Below are 18,735 nucleotides of genomic sequence, written 5' to 3' on the forward strand. Positions count from 1 at the left end.
TGGTCTCTGTGTTACTAAAAACAAGCACTATCAATCATACTTACTTCATTTTACCAACAGGTAAAATATCAAAAAGTCTGCTTACATACCTCTATCCAAGTTAGTTAACTCGCTCTGCTTCTAAAGAGCTGATGAAAACTTTTGTTCAAAACCAGCCTGACGTCTCGAGTATTCTATGTTTCTGTGCTACTTTTCATTCATTTTTCACTCCTAATACTTGCATGAAGAAAAAAAGTCTTAGGCCTCCACTTGTCTGTTACTCGTTGGACTCACAACCACTCATTTGTGCTACTATTTGGTTATAAAATAAAACACCATATATATACATGTATGTATTTATATTGATAAACGACTGGGGGCATGGAGAAAAAAAAAGAAAAAAAAAGAAAAAAAGGAGAAAAAAGATTCCCTTAACTTCCAAGAAATTCATGTCTCATTCTGAGATATGAGAAGAAGGTCTTGTAACACAAAGCAGTCACACCTACAACTTCTCAGCAAATGTATCACTATTTTCAGATCTACACATCACATTTCTGAAGAAATGTTAAAAGCTTAAGAGTTTATTATTTTCACACTGGAAATAATGTTTGTCTGCATATTCCCATATACTCTTACCTTGGATGCACTGCAGGGTTCCATCCTCAGCCCTTATTGTAAAGGTTTCACCTGGATTAACTTGAACCAGAAAGACCTGCCAAAAGAAAAGACATGTTTCACTCCACTCTAAGTGTTAAAGTTGTTCAATCCAAAAACTGTTATCCATATTTTGGAGATTAAAAACTACACCCCACACAGTATATTACATCTTTGGATACCAGCAAAGTCTAGGAGTTGGTACAGACTTTTTTGCCCACTCAACTATATTTTAAGAGCTGAAACAAAGATTTAAGTTAGTAGTTGGGTGTAGGCAAGAGTTATGGTTCAGGTTCCCCCACCAAGGACAGCGTATTGGGCTTGGCCAGATGCTGCCAGCGAAGGAGATAAATCTTTGGACCACAGGTACCCTTGAGTAGACAGTACATAAACTCCTGTGTGAAATACCAAGTCATACGATTTCACTGGAATAAAAAGTCCTTGTAGTAACAATGGGAGTTTTATCCATTGCATTTTTTAAAAAAATATCACATCGTAGACACAATAGATCACAGTAAAGCAAAATCCATAGGCGAACACAGTTTTATGTTGCAAACAGAACAAAAAAGTCTCCCTCCTCATCTCCCACTGCTCAGTTCTGCACAGGATGGGAACGCCACAACATCCACAAAGTGCCCAAGACTCCTTTTCCACACTCCCTTTGTATTGTAAATGAGATGCTGTCTCAGGAAAGAAAGTGTTTTGCATTTACCCATCTTACTGTTTCCTGGCTCACGCAGGGGGTTAGGTTAGCAGTAGCTCTTCTTAGCGAGACGGAGCAGGAGTGTTTACACTGCCGGGGCTTGCAAGCAGCTCTATCCTGATGGCAAGGAGAGGCTGGCGGTGCTTTTTGTAAGCCAGCATCGAGGGGGGACCAGATCCTGACAGATCATAGAGTGCAGAGCAGCCCTGGCCCCTTCCTCAAAGGGAAGCTGCCCTGGGGCACCCTATACTGGCACGGTTCTTGGCCGAGACGCCTTCGAGAGTCCACCTGCACAGCGTGAAGCTCAAACAGCACAACCTGCACTGGAGGTTTGCGACTGAGAACCTTTACTGACATTAAATTGATAATGCAGATAAATATCTTTTTGTGAAGTCTCTCGAAATTTAGCTCTAGTCTTTACATTCTGGGACAGCTGTGCTCAGAGTTTTTAAATCATGCAATGGGAGATCTTGAATTACTGCTGCGTTTCTGGAACGAGTAATAAATTACTGCCTATATGAGCTTCTTGGCTGCAGTAATCCCACAGAAACCCAATGTCACAGATTTTTCAGTGCCCAAACTGGAGATCAGGAGAGTGACAAACACTAGCCACCCTTTGGTGTGCATTAAACTTCCCAGAGAGCACAGATCACATCCCTAGGAGCAGCTCCTGCGTCCAAGGGCAGAAATTAAGCAAGGGTAATGCTGCTTTATGATGAACTTCCAACACAAAAAAGTTGCTCCGTCAACCAACTCGCTTCCTGGAGGGAAGAGGAGGCTCCAGCCTCACGCTCCCTTACGCAGGCTCTGTGTGCCCAGGTGCTGCTGGCCTGCATTAGCCACTATTTGCTGTAAGATAACAAGTTAACCCTGGTACCTTGGCCTGTCCTGTGTATGGGCTGCAGTGTTTTGCCCAGATATTCACTGCTGCACAACACAGAGCAGAGGCCACAAGGTATTTTCACTTAGGATCGTATTTTGAGGTTAAGTACCAAAGTCATTAAGAGGATAACACCTTTTTCAATATTATGCGTGCAATTAAACCATCACAAAGATGTTGATTTTAAAATAACCACGTTACAAAATAGGATCCCAAGTTCTCTGAACACGCCTTTAGCAAAGGGAAGAGGAGAATGAATCCTTAGGACCCGAGTTGGTTTCCTTTGCTTACAAGCCCCGAGCACTGGAGGGTCCCCACCAAAGCGGTCCCTGGCCACGCACCCAAGTGCTGCCGTAAGCAGCAGTTCTAGTTTCAACCTCTCGCTCAGCACAAGCTTCAGCAGACAGGGAGCCCAGGGCTCTTTCCTGAAGCGCTGGACTCCAACTACAAGAAGCCACTTCTAAAGAGCAAAGCGGGGTTTTCCTGCTAGAACTCATTTTTCCCCTGTGGTTTTCAATACTATCATTTCAAAACAGAAAAGTTTCCACCCTCCCACCACTTCTTCCCCTTTCAATAAGGCAGCTACTGTCATCTTTGCACCCAACAGCAAGTGTCAGAACCGATGGTAAAGCCTTGGAGAGTTTCTTGCAATCTCTCTGTTTGGAATTTTGCCTTATAACATTATCCTTCTCAAATATAACCCCTTGGGGGGGGGGGAAATGCAAATATTTAACTACACTCACATATGCAAAATACTTTGGTATCTACCTGCATAGATTTTTAATACATGCTCTTTAAATCATCCTGTTGCTAGAGAGAACGTGCACTTTGTTCTGTGGATCAGTGACCTGCACTAAGTTCCATCATGTTTTTCAATTAAAATCCAGTAAATCAAATCTCGACTTCCTGGGCCTTAAGCAAGTTTCTTAGTGTCAGTATTAATAAAAGTACATTTGTGAATACAACCATTTGTACCATTTTATCTACTAACAATAAAGCTGAGAGACCACTTACCTATTTTCATTAATATTTAGGCATTAAATACATATACAAGCCCTAAGATTTTCAAAGGAGATCAATTCTATTAATTCAATTCTAATAAATCAATCCTAATAAACCAAATACAACTTCTGTGAAGAACAGTAGCAATCCCACTGGATCTGCTTTGAGAGTAGTGTTTTTCTTATGCTATAGATAAAGAAGCAGCAACATATTATAAATTTGTTTGCTTCAGTTAAATTGCTTAGAACTTAAGAGCCAAGGACCAAGAGGAGAACCCCAGCTTCCCAAGGCCAAGCCTTTGCACATAATTGAAAATGTGCAAATGGGCATTTCTCATCAGTTCCCCAAAAAGAGGAGTTATACAGGATTTCTCAAAACAATGACAAAATCAACCTGTACGATGGTACAGAAATAACATTAAAATAAGTGGTGAGAGCACATATGAATTTAAAAGTTTTACTGTAGGCAAGAAAAATTACATTATAATAAAAATACTGCAGCCACTGCTTTCTAAATGACAAAGAAAACCCCAAAGTTTGGAAGATATTAAGAGACATTCTCCTGCCCCGATGTCCAAATTCATCAGCAGCACAAGCAGAAACCCTTGCGGCCCTGTTGCTGGGGGAGAGCAGCTATATTGAGAGCAAACAGGAATGATCCCCACGTGACGGAGACGAGCTCTGGTGCACACCAGCACCGGGAGGAGGATGGACACGCACAGTGGTGGCCTCTGTGCGAGCTCGGGCTCAACAGCGCTACAACCACCGCTGGATCCACGGCAAGGCCCCGGCCTTGTCCCTGCCGCCCGCATGGAGCTCTTGGCCGCCAGCCCCAGCTTTTCCTCTCCTCAGGGCAGCCACGGCAGCAGGTTCCAGCTCTGCACAGTGGACAGGTTCCAGCCCTGCGTGGACAGTGACCTGCAGCACCGCAGGCCACGGCGGCTCTGCTCCCCTCTGGGCTGCACACTGCAGGGGTAGGGTCCAGACACACCATGAGACATCCACCTCACCACAGGTGGAAGAACAGCCCGGGGGCTCACAACCCCAACGGGCTGCAGAGCTGGAGCAGCCCAGAGGGGACCACACACCCTACCACAGCTCCGCATGTTAGAGTCATCCATCTAAAAACAAGCTCCCGAGACAGGCTCATCCACACGAGGAGGCATGGAGCCTCGTCAGGAGCCCGCCATGGCTCCTCCCTGCCCACAGCCACGGGCAGCAGGCTGTTCCCATGGTTAGGAGCGGATCCCAGCTCTTCGAGCGACGCCGTTCCCTGCAGAAAGCCAAGACGTGAAGCACATTTTCCAACCAACGCCCCCAACTCTCCCCCGTCGCTCCGATCGCGCAGGAATAAAATGAGATTCTCTGCGTGCCTGCAGCTTGGGCCTTGCTTGTGCACCATGACATCAGCGCGCGCGAGGAGCCAAGTTTAAGGCTCCATCTGGGACAAATAATATCTAGGCACATTGTGACTTCTCTTGTTTATACACACTGAGTAAGTATGCCTTGGTGGGAGATGAACTAATTCAAAGATTTATGTCTCCCAAGCCCTCCTAAACAACAAAACAATATTCTGCATTCTGGAACATCACTTTTCTCTTCCAGCTTGCCTGCTACACGAGGGAGCTGTAAGAGAATGCACTGTTTACAAAAGCTATAATTAAAATCCGAGCTGTATGAAAGTGTCTACGGATTACATCTCCATTTTAATGTAAACAAGTGGAGAGGATCTTTAATTGTCATGTGTCTCCTCCAACATTTATCATCCTGAATGAGAACTTTTATGGGATACTTCCTCCTTCAAGCAGAGGGGAGAGAACTCAAAAAGTCAATGTGAAGGGAAGCTGCTGCTATGGGCTCACATGTGGAAAAATGGACTCTCAACAGCTGCGAGCAGGGCGTCAGCAACAACTCCAACCCCTTTCCTCCAAAAAGCGGGAACGCACACCCGGATTGTCATTTTGGCATCTTGTCACGCTCGCTGGTGGAGCCTGGGCCTACCTATTGCAGCATCAGGGAGAGCTGGCCATCTTCACAGCACTCTGACACTGCATTTATTTTGCATTTGAGAACGCTGTTATACTTTAAATAGCTGTATTAGCTAAAACTCTGATTAGCGTTACTAAGTTACCTGGTTAATATAAATATTTATGCTCGCACAGGCACCCAGCGCTTGCTCCACGTCCAGGCTAAGCTTTCCCAGGAGCCAGGGGTTCCGCTCACGTCCCCTCGATCCTGCTGTCCAACTCTCGTGCCCATGGGGAGCAGGGCGACGAGACGAACGAGCCTGCCAAAGTCTAACGGAGCCTTAGAGCAAAGGTTTGGGAACATAAAACTCATCTACACTGCAGGCAAATAGTTACATACCAAAAAAAGAAAAATACCTGCTGAGGACCCAGCATGTGTGCATGTGGGGCATGTTCTTCTAAACAGCTTTAAACATATAAATTGTGAATACAGTAGATTTAAAGTTGCACATACTTTGGAATATACTGCAGCTCTGGAAAAAAAAATAAAAAAAATAATAATCCATTGCGCTCAATCTTATTTGTACTTTAAAATATTGTGTCCCAGCTCCTGCTGAGCTATCAACTGCGGTGCCCCAGGAGGAGCAGGGGATTCAGCAACAGCTTTATGGAATATTCTTTCCAGGAATATCTTCTCAGCGACACAAAAAGTAGATAGGATACTCTCAGCATCACTTCAGAAAAGTCAGATAACACACTGCTTCCAAAGCAATGACTTCTACAAATGAATACCCTGATAATAATATTTAAGTTATATTATCTGGTTTTCTTCCATGGGACAAATTTGAGGTATGGGGAAGTGAGCTCACCCTGAATGCTGATAGCCAAGCTCAAAACCAAGTGACAAATCCCAAGCCCTGTGATTTATGACAGCTTAACAGATTCTCAAACCACCAATAAAAAATTCAATACATCTGTGTAACAAATTACTCTGATAAGCAAGTAATTTTAAGCCTCATGAAATATTAATGAAATTCATGTGTTGCCATTCTTGCATTCCCAGAGAAAGTCATTTGGGAGAGAACTCTTGGACATCACCCATGAACATTCTTGGATTAAATCCCACCCTTGACACCTTGGTAGCCAATGCCTCCAAAAAGTTCATTCTAGAGACTTCTTAGAAAGCAATGAGAGAAAAATGAGAGAACAATGTCCAACTTTGATAACACTGCTGGACTGTACTTTTAAATATCTTTGCTAATATGCACTGGAGCTGCTTTAAAAATCAGTGTATTTAATTAGAACGGAATTCAAATCACAGAGCACAGCAATATGCTCAGGAGTCCAGATGCCTCTGGTACGTTCAGATGTTCAGGAATGGAAAAACTGCAGCACGGGAAAGGCTTTTGCATTCCTGCAAGGTGCACAGATTTGTTGCGCTACAGAAAGATTGTGATTTTTGTTCCCCACTGCGAGATTTTTGTTCAACCCGCTCTGACTTCCCTTATTCAAAGTTTATGACCCTAGAAGGCAAGAATACGCACATGTAAGTGCTATATTCAGCACCTCTTCTCAAGTGCAGGAGTGATAAAGAGGAACATGGTTGCAAAACTTGCTCTATGACTGCTAATCCACCGATTTAAACAGGACAAAATAAAATATCCCAAAATAAACCACGCCGTATTCTGCAGACATGCACAGCCACTTGCCCCTCCACCTTCACACTGCAAGATTTTTAGAGCATGCAGTGAAGCAGCTACCAGAAACCGGTGAAATTCTTGGACCAAAAGTTTAATTATAACTCCCAGAATCCCCCCAGGAGTTACAAGTGGATTAGAAAGAGAAACAGAGTGAGCAGCAGCTCTGGAAAGGACATGAAAGCACTAAGCGCAGTCAGCTGTATGGGAGATTAAGTGTGGGAAGCTAAAAATGTTTGTAACACAAATGCCATTTTGGGCAATCTAGAGAAGGGAGACAGTGTTAAGCAGGCAGAGAGACATTCCTAGCTCTGCCCCAGGAAGATGAACAACTTAAACACGCCAAGGCACTTGTCCTGCACCACGGTCCTGACTGCTGGCTGGCAACACTCCTCTCCATCCGGCTGCTGGGAAAAGCTCAGGGGTTTTACCAGCTTCAGTGTGACTGTCCACAGCACGGGAACACCACTGGCAGGTCAAACACTTTTCTTGGCTGCAGCTTTTCCTCAGACAAGCTTTAAGCAAATGCAAGCTCAGGAGAGATTAGAGGGCTGGGAACAAGCAGCCCCTGCCCTGCGTTTTGCCCCTGGGACTGACAAGGGCCCTGCCCACAGTTTCTCAGCTCTTTCTCAGGGATTACACAGGTAGCACGAGGATCCCTGGAGTTCCCACCATCATCCTTTGGGTCTCCTGCACTGACCAGCTTCAGCAGAGCCACCTCTTCCCTTCTACTCTGAAACCTTCCTGGTGACATCTGCAACCCAATGACTTTCTCCAAAGTGAAAAGCTCTCTGAAGAGTTCTGTGTTTGCAACATTAAAAAGCTTCATGAGAAAAACCCAGGTGGTCAAGGAATACCATGTGCATGTGCTGTTTAATTCCAATGAATTTAATTCCAGGAGAAAGCAGTATGTAGAGTGTATTGGCAGAAGGTGGAATGAGCAGGTATCACCGAGTACTCTACATAAATAAAAATGTGTTTTTTGAGCAGAATCTTTTCAGCAGAGCCTCGTGTTGCTGGTTACAGTTTAGAGCACAGTTCTGCAAGGAACCCCACTGGCATTGCAGAGGGGATCTTCCTCATGGAAGCCATTCTCACATGGAATGAATCTGAAGGCTCCTGCTGCCTAAAAAACAGCTAAGGTAAGACCTGACACAAACATGTAACATCTGCCTGTGAATTAAACAAGAAATCATGTTGATAGCAATTAATATTACTGCTGCAATGCGCAAAGATCAAATAGATTTTTAATCCAATAATTTCCTTCTAATTTAAAACTATACTTTTAAAAGGTAAAAGTACCAATTAAAGCTTCAGGAACAGGCTGAAAGTGTTGAAGCATAAAGGCAGCTGAGCCATGCTACGTATGACAGCACATCATGACCAGAGGGAGAAAACTCACAAAACGTGTTCCAGCTACGCGTAAAGAGATAAAGTGATAAATTATTCTCATTTAAGGTCAAATGTTAACGCAGAAAAGTAGTCTGACTCAGACCGGCTCTGCTGAGTCACATTTGCTCAGCACAGGAAAAGCACCAAGTAATGCACTTGCACCACATCAGCACAGCTTTGCTCCAAACCATTAGCCGAGAGGCTGATTTACAGGCAGCAGAGCTATCTGCCAAGCAAGGCTACTGAATCATTGCTGATGGGGAAGTGCAAGGATCGCCCTAGGGCTCCACCTCAAAGGGGTGCTCAGGAGACCTGATTTATCCTTTCGGTAATGTGGACAGACTCACTGGACATTCTCACTTGGTAAGTGCTTTCCAGCAAGGAAAAACAGGCTTATTTAAGGAGTAATTATGCTTCCAAATACCAATAAGCTTGTTCCTTCACTTAGGCATATCAATAGTAGACTTTGTAAACTGAGCCATTAAGAGCTTTTTATTTATTTATTTTAAGAAAAAGTTCCAAGGTAGAAATAGATTTTCAAAAAGCTACAGTAATGAAATCCTGTATTATGCCGAGAAGCCAGATAAGCAAGCAGATTTAAAAGCTTACAAGAAAAGGGGAAATCATCCTTCCTCTCAGGACTGCTGCAGTCCTGAGACTTGCTAGGATAGGTGTTCTACTAAAAGAAAGACTAACCCAAGATGACAGGCTTGGGAATCTACCAACTATGAAGTGGAACCTTTAGGCTCTATCATGACATAAAGGCATCTCCATGGTCTTATTTTATCTTTGACTAGGCTTGCTAGAGAACACTTCCCAGGAACGTCTGAAAGAAACTTTGCCTTCCTTCAAGTTCTCCCTCAAAATTCACTTCTCCTCCTCTGAGGTTTATAAAAAAAGCACAGTGATACATAGGTCTGCGGTGATGAGTACCCTTAACTAAGCTAAGAATAGCAGACATCATAGGATGCTTGTCTCCACTATCTCACTTCTCTCCTCTCCTTCTACAATATAGTCTGAGCATTTTGAAGTATTTAAAATTTGTTTTTACAGGTACTAGCAAAAGAAGCAGACAACAGTTAGCACATGAACTAACAGACTTTCTACATAATCTCAGATACTCAACACTTGCAACTGCCTTTAGGCTGTTATTTTAACTCCTGTGAGTATACCTGCAAATAATCACATTGAATTGATCAGTACATTTAAAGCATCACTTCTGAAGCTATCCCTGTGAAAAGGTGGACTTCTATTCCCTATAAAAATCCCTGCTCTCCTTATTACTTGGGGAAGACAGAGCTTTTTTTCCCGCCCCCTGGATGGGCCAGGAATGCCCCAGCGAGGCCGGAGCCCGCGCCCAGCGCTGACCTGCTGCGATCCGTCGCCGTTCACGATGTGGGGCATCATGGCTACCTCCCCGTTCAGCAGCGGCGGCAGCTCCAGGGGAATCTGGTCGGTCATCATCATTGTGACGTACATTCATGGAGAATTTTCCTCAACGGGCTTCCTGCAAGAGAGGCATCAGTTAAGGACTCCGGAAAGAACAGAAAAGCTGTTTGAGCTGATCGGAGAAGCGGGCTTTAGCTGTTAGAGCAGCGCCACGGATAAGTCGGGTTTTCATGCAAGATTTCAGAAAGCGAATTCAACTGCTTGATGCAACAGGTCTTGAAAATACACCACGTGCATCATAGCTAGCGTTTTGCCCATCGGTGTTACTCATCATACTCACAGTTCAAAGCCAAACGCCAACTGACACCCAACATATAGAGAACGGTGCCCAACCTTCACTCACCACTATCCAACCGTTTCTGTTGGAGTGGGAGGGACAGCACAACCCTCCACACTAAGCACCTTGTAGAGAGGGACATCTATATATAGAAGACAGCAGACCACGATGAAAGATCTCACTCAAGAATCCATAGTGAATCATACATCATTTTCAGCACAACTCCCCCCTTAACAGCTAATGGCTTGAAGTGTTACAGCAGCAGCACTAAAACTCCAGGGTGATTGCTTAGGAAAAGCAGGCCTTAATTCAGCATGAATAGCAGCACTGCACTGTTTTATGGGGCAGCAATCCAGTTCTTTAAGGAGCAGGACGGATGATCTAGTTGCACAGCTCATCCAGGCTTCTGCACATGAACTCCTAAGCAACCAGAACAGTTTCCTTCTACCTTCCATGCCAGGGATTCCCAAAGTGCTCCCAAATATATATCAAACTCAAGGAAAAACAATAAAAAGGAAAGATTATGAGATGTGCTACTTGGATGGAGCTCTTTAACAGAAGCGCCGCAGAGCCATGGAGCAGGAGCAGGGAAGCGAGTCTGCTGCCGCAGGGCTGAGCCGCTCACCGAGATTAGCACGGCTGGTTCCAGCGAGTCTGCACGCTGCAAACCTAATACCCTGCTAGCTAATCTACCCCCAAGGGCTGCTGCCGTTTAATTTTAGATGTTAAAGTATCTGTTTAACGACTCAGTTGAGAAACAGACTGACACACGTGCTCGCTTCATTTTTATCCACTTTGCTCTGAGCGTCTAGAAACGAGCCCTTCCAGAGGCCACCACAATCCCACTGCCTGCAAAGCTGCTCAATAAGCTGGGCAGACCAGTAGGCAGGACCCCAGCGAGCGAGGAGGAGGACGAGGAAGGGCACTCACATGATGAAGGGGGCCCGAAGTGCCCATTTATACCCACGCACTCAGCCCTTCTCTCCTATCACTCTGCCCCTCAAGGCTCAGCAGCAGCCAAAGGCAGGAAACGCATTCGCTTTTCTGAAGTTGGATAAACACAGCCCAGGCATCTTCAGCTCCACAGCTAAAGACAATTTTAATTAACTCTGTTCCAAATTTAGGATGCCTCTCACAGCCCTTTCTGATGCTCTTGTTAGCGTGGAAACGCCGCTCTCCTAATTGTCACTTCACCAAGCTATAAATAGAGGCCATCTATTTTCATCTGTCTTTCAATGAAATTTCTCCTTTATTTGAGACTTAATTACAGAACAGACTCTCAGAAAGCTTGAGAAGCAGTGTTAACATTAAAAAAAGGATACTCTATCTATTATACCCTATCAAAAAGCTCATCTTATGGCCACATCAATGGTTTTGCTCAACAGTGCCTGGCAGCGTCATAGCATCATCCCCTTGGTTAGCTGGTCTGATGGTGCCTACAGGCACAGAAGGAGGAGCAAGGAAAACCAAATTCCCCCTCGGCACGTAGGATCAGGCTCTCCAAACGATCACCGTGTTAGGGCAACAGAATCTCCCTGGCTTTTCGCAAACCACAGCTCTCAGCTGCCAAAACTGCCGCGTCTCAGACCCATCTGCTATGGGGGCTACAGAAACCTGCCCAAGGACCAGCAGCTTTGCTCAAACAACTCTCCTGCACCCTTGGGTTTCACAATATTTGCAGTCTTTTTCCCCTAAATCTTTTGGGCACCATTATGTAACAGTCTCAGGTTTAATTTTGAGAAAGATGAGCAATAAAATAGTCACGTAAGCAGTTTGGGGGGGGAGGTAGCAGCTGGGAAGGGAAATGTGCTCCTGTCCCCACCCATTAATGACAGGGAAGAAAACACGACTTTCACAGTCATTTCTTAAATTCTTGGGATTGACAAAAGCAGGGAAAAAGCCTAATAGTGACATCAACACCAGCACAAACACAGGGCTGAGCAGTTCTCGAAGGAAGTAGACATATTCAGCCAGTAGCTGTACCTCTATCTACATTCATAATCTATAAAAATATATAGCTATATATAACTTGAAATGATTTTAAAAGAATGCAAAGTTCAGGGGACCCATCATAAACGCATGAAACGCCCTCCCCTCTCAATGACACACTCGGTCTGAATCTGAAAGCCTCAGCTTTAACAGACTTTAAGCATCATGCCAATTTTCTTAAGGAGAAAAAAAAAAGCCAGACTGTAGCTTGAAGCAACATATTTTCCTAGGAATATTTCCATTCCAGGCACAACAACCAATATGTTGACATTTATTTGCTATATGTCATTATTTGAAGTTTTACAGCTGCATTCCTTTTGCTTTATTAATGGTTTCTCGCTAGGGCCATGTCTACACTTGCCTCTCTATAAAGGGGAAAAAAAGGGAAATTAAAGTTTCCTTTTTTTGCCAGGACCGGTACCGCTCCACCAGCGGCAGCAGGACCAGCACCGGGACCGGCCACAAAGCGCTGCTGGCACCAGGGGTTTCCTGACAGCCCATCCTGTAGCTGGACTACGCGCAGCCGTAGGTGAGACGGGGTTAAAACATCCACCGCGGGACGGGCAGACTTCACCCCAAAGCCAAGAGCTCTGGAAACTGCCTCACACGCTTTTTTTAAGCTTATTCTCTCATCCATCCTATTCAAAATATAAATTAGAAAGGAAAACAAGCTTATGCACCAGAAATGCACGCTCTTCCTCCAAACCAAAGTTCCCTCTACCCGAGGGGACGCTTCATTAATACAAAGAATATGAGGGGTTTCAACACATGCATTTTTCCCCTGTAAATTCAAGGGCAACACTGGAAGAAAACACCAGACAAGGACTGAAAGAGCTAGGTCACATTTCAGGATATGAGAACTCTTCCTCAGTTAAAATACGAGCTGCCAAATACTAACCCACAGCTTTTTTTTTTTTTTTTTCAGGTACTAACTCAAATTTTGGGTTTTGTCTAGAAAGCTGACTATATTTAAATTTTAAAAAGATATTTCCTGTGCGTCTACATTCCCTAGGTTTGGCTGGGACAGACCACAAAAATGCCAGTACTTGCTGAGAGGCTGCATTTCCCTGTCTAGCTACCTCCACAAGTACTAGAAATCTCAGTGTTTCCAGTCCTGCTCCTGCTGCAAGGAAGCAGAAATAAATCTCCAAGTTTTCTGCTGTTTCTCAACCCAGACCAAACTTCTACATCTTGTAGTATTTGCAAGTTACTGTTATAAACTTGATTTTCAATACTGCAGTCTTCTACAGATCACCAAGATGACTCTAACTTTCCTTAAATTAATTCAACATGTGAATTAGTAATACATAAATTAGTTGCATATGGCAACAGAGGAAAAAAAAATCAAAAACAGAAGAACAAAGTGTAACTATCTAAAACCAATGTCCATGTATGGTGAATTACTATGACCTCGCATGTGATGTCAAGAGTTCTCCTTAAATCCCCAAAGCAGCTTGAAGCACATTGAGATAACCAAGTGCAGTGTTCCTAGAAGGTTTTAGCCATGCTGTTAATGGAGGCATAAGCCAAGAACACTTTTCTTTTTGTGATTTTTTCCCCTCTTCTACAAAGACAAAAAATGTCTGCCAGTTAAAGTGAACAAATACAGAAAATCTGGGAAAAGAGTTCTAAATATTTCAGCCTGTAACTGTTTTCCATCCAGGCTAAATTTTTAATTATCTGTTGCAGACAAATAAAAAACTACCAAGTGCAAAGCTCTGCTTTTCATCAGAATCACCTGAAATCATGAAAATCCCTTTACCACATAGATGGCAGTCACCTTGTCAGGGATGCCCCTATCCCTGTTTATTTAAGACACAAGAACTCCACTCCAAGTGCATCTCTGCACTGCTGCAGCGCTCGGGGCTGTTCAGCCTCACTAAAAAGTGAGGAGCCCTAAGACACATCACCCTCCGTTCACTAAGGAGAAGACCTGAAATACGCAATATAAGACTTGAACAAGAACAGCTCCCTTTAAAATAGACATTTAGCCTAAATAGCAACTGACAACTGGCCTAAGTTTATACATACACATTAGTGCAGGCACACGGAGCCCAGAACGTGCACTCAGTGGTTTATAAATAGGCAGAACCACTTGGATTTTCTGCTAGATCTGTACTCAGTCGTGACAAGCAATTTTGCCTGTAGCCGAGCTCTGCACGGGAACAGCTCTGAGCATGACAGGGCTGAACACAGCGCTCGTGGCTACCAGGCCCCTTACTGGAGTAGCCTGCATTTCCCTGGGGAGGAGGAAGGGCAGGAACCGCAGAGAAAACAGGGCTGCTGCTCCACTCTCCCTCTCTAAATGAGAGATAAACGCATAATTGTCATAATCTGTAATCATAAACTATTCCGGCTCTATAGCAAAACCTAACAATTACATCGGATTAGCACACATGATATGCGCCCAGCCCTTCCTCCTTCCCTCCCGTCCCAGCGGAAAATTAGCCCCAAGCTTTCCGTATAGAATGACTTGGTCACCAAGAGTGTCTCACAGACAAGAGAATCTATTACCCAACACAAGCGTTCAAATTCCCAGCACACACATTGCAGAGTTTAGAGGGGGCAGGAAAGGCCTGGATTCAAACCATGTGTTTTTCCAAATATCAGGGTGCAGAGTTCCGTCTGATCCCATTGCAGACACTTTTTCACCCGTTCTCCACACAATAGCAAGCATCTCCTTTGGACAGGGATTGTTGTGTGGGTCAGAGAAGCAACCCAAGGCAACAGGGTCTTCCTTGGTAGTTAACACGGCAAGGGGGAAGGCTAATTCACGTGTGGGCTCAGAAGCTGAGATGAGGACATGCCTGGTTGAAGGCCTAGTCACTTGAGGTGCGACTGTTGCCTCCTCACTACGGTTCTGTCCTGGCCTTAGCTACATATCCAACCTGGGGCAAATCAGATCCCCAAACCAGCCAGTTCAGAAGCCAGCCCTGCTCTGAACACAGACCAAAAACACTGTTGGACTTGAGGGGCTTTTCCAACCGTAACGGTTCTATGATTCCCGACACCTCATCTGAAGCACAAGGCCCAGCCCCAACACCATGACCAACCCAACGCCTCTGCCTTCAAGCGCGGGGTTATTTTCAATAGGGACAGACTGACTGTCCCCAAGCCACTTTGCCAGACTGACTCATAGACCCATTGTATTGTTGTAACCAGAGAATTGCTTAACACTACTTTGCCATGGGCACACACACAAAAAAATTACATATACACATGGAACCACAGCCTCATGTCAGAGGGAATCCTGCTTTACAAAAACAGGCCCTGATAATGAGGAAAATTCCAGTATCTCTAGAAGCAATCTCGTTTAACAAGAGACAGTGAGATGTAATGAGAGAATGACAATAAGAAGGTTATATCTAGCAGGCACAGATTATTCTTTCATCAAAAAAATATTTCACAGTATTACTTGCTATTTTCTAAAGATTTATATAAGGAATTTTAGAAAAACATATCATATACTGTTTTAGTGTTGATTTTTTTCCCCAAAGATATCTTGAATGACCTCCACCATAGAAAAATAACTATGAAAAAACAACTAAATGCACATGCCTACATGTACAGAGAAAATCTATATACACTCAGACTAAATATTAAAGCATGTCAGGCTGCACATACTCCCATAAGCTTACTTGGGCACAAACACACATAAAGAATCTGAAAACGGTATGTGACCAACTAGGAAAGCTCCCGGGGGGAATGTTTTTTGGGCACATTATCATTAATGCTACTGCTTGCAAGAGATGGAAAAGCTTACACAGAGCCCAGTTCCTGACTGCTATGTTTTGTGCAAAACACATCCCAAAGTAATCTTCACCAAAACATGCATAACGTAGTTATTTTCACTGAAAAGCAGCGGCTGAGCCTCAAGAGCAAGTCTAGCTGCTTTCAAGAAGCTCTTGCCATGGCTTGCCACTCGAATTCGCCAAGGAGTGGTAATAACTGTTCATGGAGAAAAGCCTCTCAAGACATGAGCAGTACCTGGAGGTATGCACACAGATGGCTGGTCAAGGCACAAACAGTCTGGAATCTGTCTTGTCTGATGTGCGTTCATTAGTTTAGTTAAATCACATCTGTCTGAAGAACGACTTAAACCTAAAAGCATTCTTTCTGCGTTTAATTGCAAACACGGTAGATTAATTTGAGAGCATCCAAACAGACAGGCTTATTTGTAACAATCTTAAAAGAACTATATGCAATTTTTAAAGTGTATTATGACAGCAAAATTGATAGGAAGGGATGCACATCTGAAAAGCTATTGACATTTTAGAAAAAAATAGTGAAGTAGCTGCACTTGATCCCAGCACCATGACAACTCTGATTTTGCCCACAAGATTTGAAACTGCACTAATTTTAAAGAACAAGCATTTTCTAATCCAATCAGTTACAAACTCCTCAAAGAATATTTTTGTAATTTAGGAATAAAAATTGATCCTACCTCAACTCCAGGATGAAATGGAATAACCAAGAGAACCTTAATTCTTATGTGCTGTCGCACCTACAAGCAAAGTGGGCCCTTTCCCACTTTGAGAATGTATTTACATGGTATTTACCTGCACAGTCATAAACCCAAGTTGTGTGTAGAGTCAATTTTCTGATTCTGTTTCTCCTGCACTCCATACATTTTCTGTTCATTTCCCTGTTTTGATTAGTCATAATAAATAGCAAGAAAAAAAAAAAGAAAGTAAAATATAAAGAGAGCATCAAACAGCCAAAAAACACTAAAAAATCCACACTATTACTAGAGCAGAGGGCACAGAGACCATGCTAATACTCTACAAATACAGGACATCAAAAGTGAGCGTTAGGAATGAGGTTATTAGGTTAACCAGCGTTATGCAGGAAGTTGTCTTATTTCACAAGGCAAATAAATCTAATCGACATATAATAGCTCTGATGAAATGCTAAAATAAGGTGAGCTGATGCACAAAGGAGTCTTTTACCAAAGCAACGTGTCATGCCACTAGTTCCTTCCTGTTTTTCCCGAGGGGAATCTTGTGAAACTCAAAGGCAAGACAGCTCCCACTCTTCCTATGGGCCCCAAGGCTCTGCAACACTAACCTGCCCCGGGACAGTCGTATTCAGAGAAAAATACATTGGCACCAAGTTTACATGAGAAAGACACCAGAGATGAAGTGAGCTTAATAAAGTTACTGGAAGTCCCTAGCAGGCACATCTGAACAGAAAGCCACAAGCATGCAAGCTGAACCAAATCTCACAGCATTCTCCTTTGTGTAAATACTATTATAACACCAAGGTGAACTGCCACTCAAACCCTAAAATGTGCCAACACTCAAATAGCTGCGGCTTTTATGTTCACATAAAAGTCAGGTAACAATAAAGAAAAGCCTTTGTACAACTCTTACCATGTGGAGTGGTCCCTGTGCCTTTTCTTCAAGCTAAAGCTTAACACTTAATCAATTGGCTATCTATATTCCTCCTTCCAAGTCTTCACACCTTCTTTCCTCCTCTTCCTCTGCATTAGTCACAACAGATAAATAGGTCTCAGGCTATTTTTTTAAATTGAACCGATACGGTTCTATAAACAGGCAACTCTTGAGGCACACAGATCTCAGTATTTCACACCATTTCTTTTTAGCAGCAATTGCTGACCTCAACTCTTCTGCCATGACAGTGTCCAGCGGTAGCATCCACACACAGCAGATTTTTAAAGGCCTAAATATAAAATTTGCTCTGGCCTGATTTGCCTCATGTAGCAGCTGCTTGAAACAATTGCCTTTCCATTTTAAGCAAAATTAATCTTTGCAATTCCAGGAATACAAGCCCTATCAACGTTTCAAACAGGCTGGTCTGTTCCTGCTGGCCACTCACAAGGGGAAGGATGCTGCCCACTGCGTTTGCTAAAACTCTCCCCCCAGTCTGATGATGCTCTTTTGCAGGTTCCATCCAGTCTGTATTACCTCTTTTTTTTTGAGGAAAAATAATCAAAAGCAAGAAAGACTTTCAGTGTGCTTGAAAATGGTGCCAAACACACACCAAGCTATGCTATCTATCTGCTTGAGAAGCAGCAAATCCCTGAAATCCAGACCTTCACCCGTCCACAATTTCAGCCCCAATCCTATGAATATTTGCCCTCAGGGATATCTTTCTGCACCGCAGATAGTTTCACCAGCAGCCCTATACCAAGTTATTAATCTCACAGGATGGGGGCTCGTCCCGTGCACATGCAAAGTGTCTGCAAGAGCAGAGGTTCTCAGAGAGGTGCCAATCAGAGGAGGTGCCTGCTTCATCCCCTTGCTTTCTGCCCACACTTCATGGCCAAAACACTAAGGACGGTTTCAGATCGACACGCACACCGGTCCGCGATGAGTACTCCCCCTTCACCTCCTCTCAGAGCAGCAGCATCAGAGACCTGGCTAGCTCTTCTAGAGCTCCTATCCTGCATAAAACCCTAAAGAAACTACTTAAATCAAGGGGTCTTAAGCACTAGTTAAGCACTAAGAGGAAAGAAAAGGTTATCTGCCCTGTGGATCTGCGCTGGGAGGCGAGTACCCAGGTTCCAGCACACCTTTATGCAGCGCAACCCCCTTTGCCGGCGCTGCGAACCTGGCTCCCGGCTGCCGCGGCCCTGACAAAGTGCCCCATTGTGCTTCTGTGGGAACCGGCGGCACCCTCGGCTCCCACCGGAGCCCGGGATGCGGGAGCCGGCGCCTCCGGAGAGCTGCCAAGGCGGCGGGGAAGGCGAAGCCATTGTGAGCCCGCGGGGTCCGAGCACTGCGG

General features: G+C 44.2%; 1 protein-coding gene across 2 annotated transcripts in view; it reads right to left on the reverse strand.

Moving 5' to 3' along the window:
• The window catches only part of FNDC3B (fibronectin type III domain containing 3B), a 141,566-nt gene extending 131,790 nt beyond the window's left edge, over window positions 1-9,776 (reverse strand). For both annotated transcript variants that reach the window (XM_088523916.1, XM_088523915.1), the window contains exons 1-2: window positions 9,642-9,776; window positions 616-691 (exon numbers count right to left, since the gene is read on the reverse strand). In XM_088523916.1, coding sequence (XP_088380042.1) covers window positions 616-691; window positions 9,642-9,752 — 187 coding nt within the window. In that variant the 5' untranslated portion in view covers window positions 9,753-9,776. The remainder of the gene's footprint in view (window positions 1-615; window positions 692-9,641) is intronic.
• Between the last annotated feature and the right edge of the window lie 8,959 nt (window positions 9,777-18,735).

Source organism: Tinamus guttatus, unplaced genomic scaffold, assembly GCF_059628265.1.
Source record: "Tinamus guttatus ecotype Peru unplaced genomic scaffold, ASM5962826v1 Tinamus_guttatus_pri_ptg000198l, whole genome shotgun sequence".
NCBI classification, from domain to species: Eukaryota; Metazoa; Chordata; class Aves; order Tinamiformes; family Tinamidae; genus Tinamus; species Tinamus guttatus.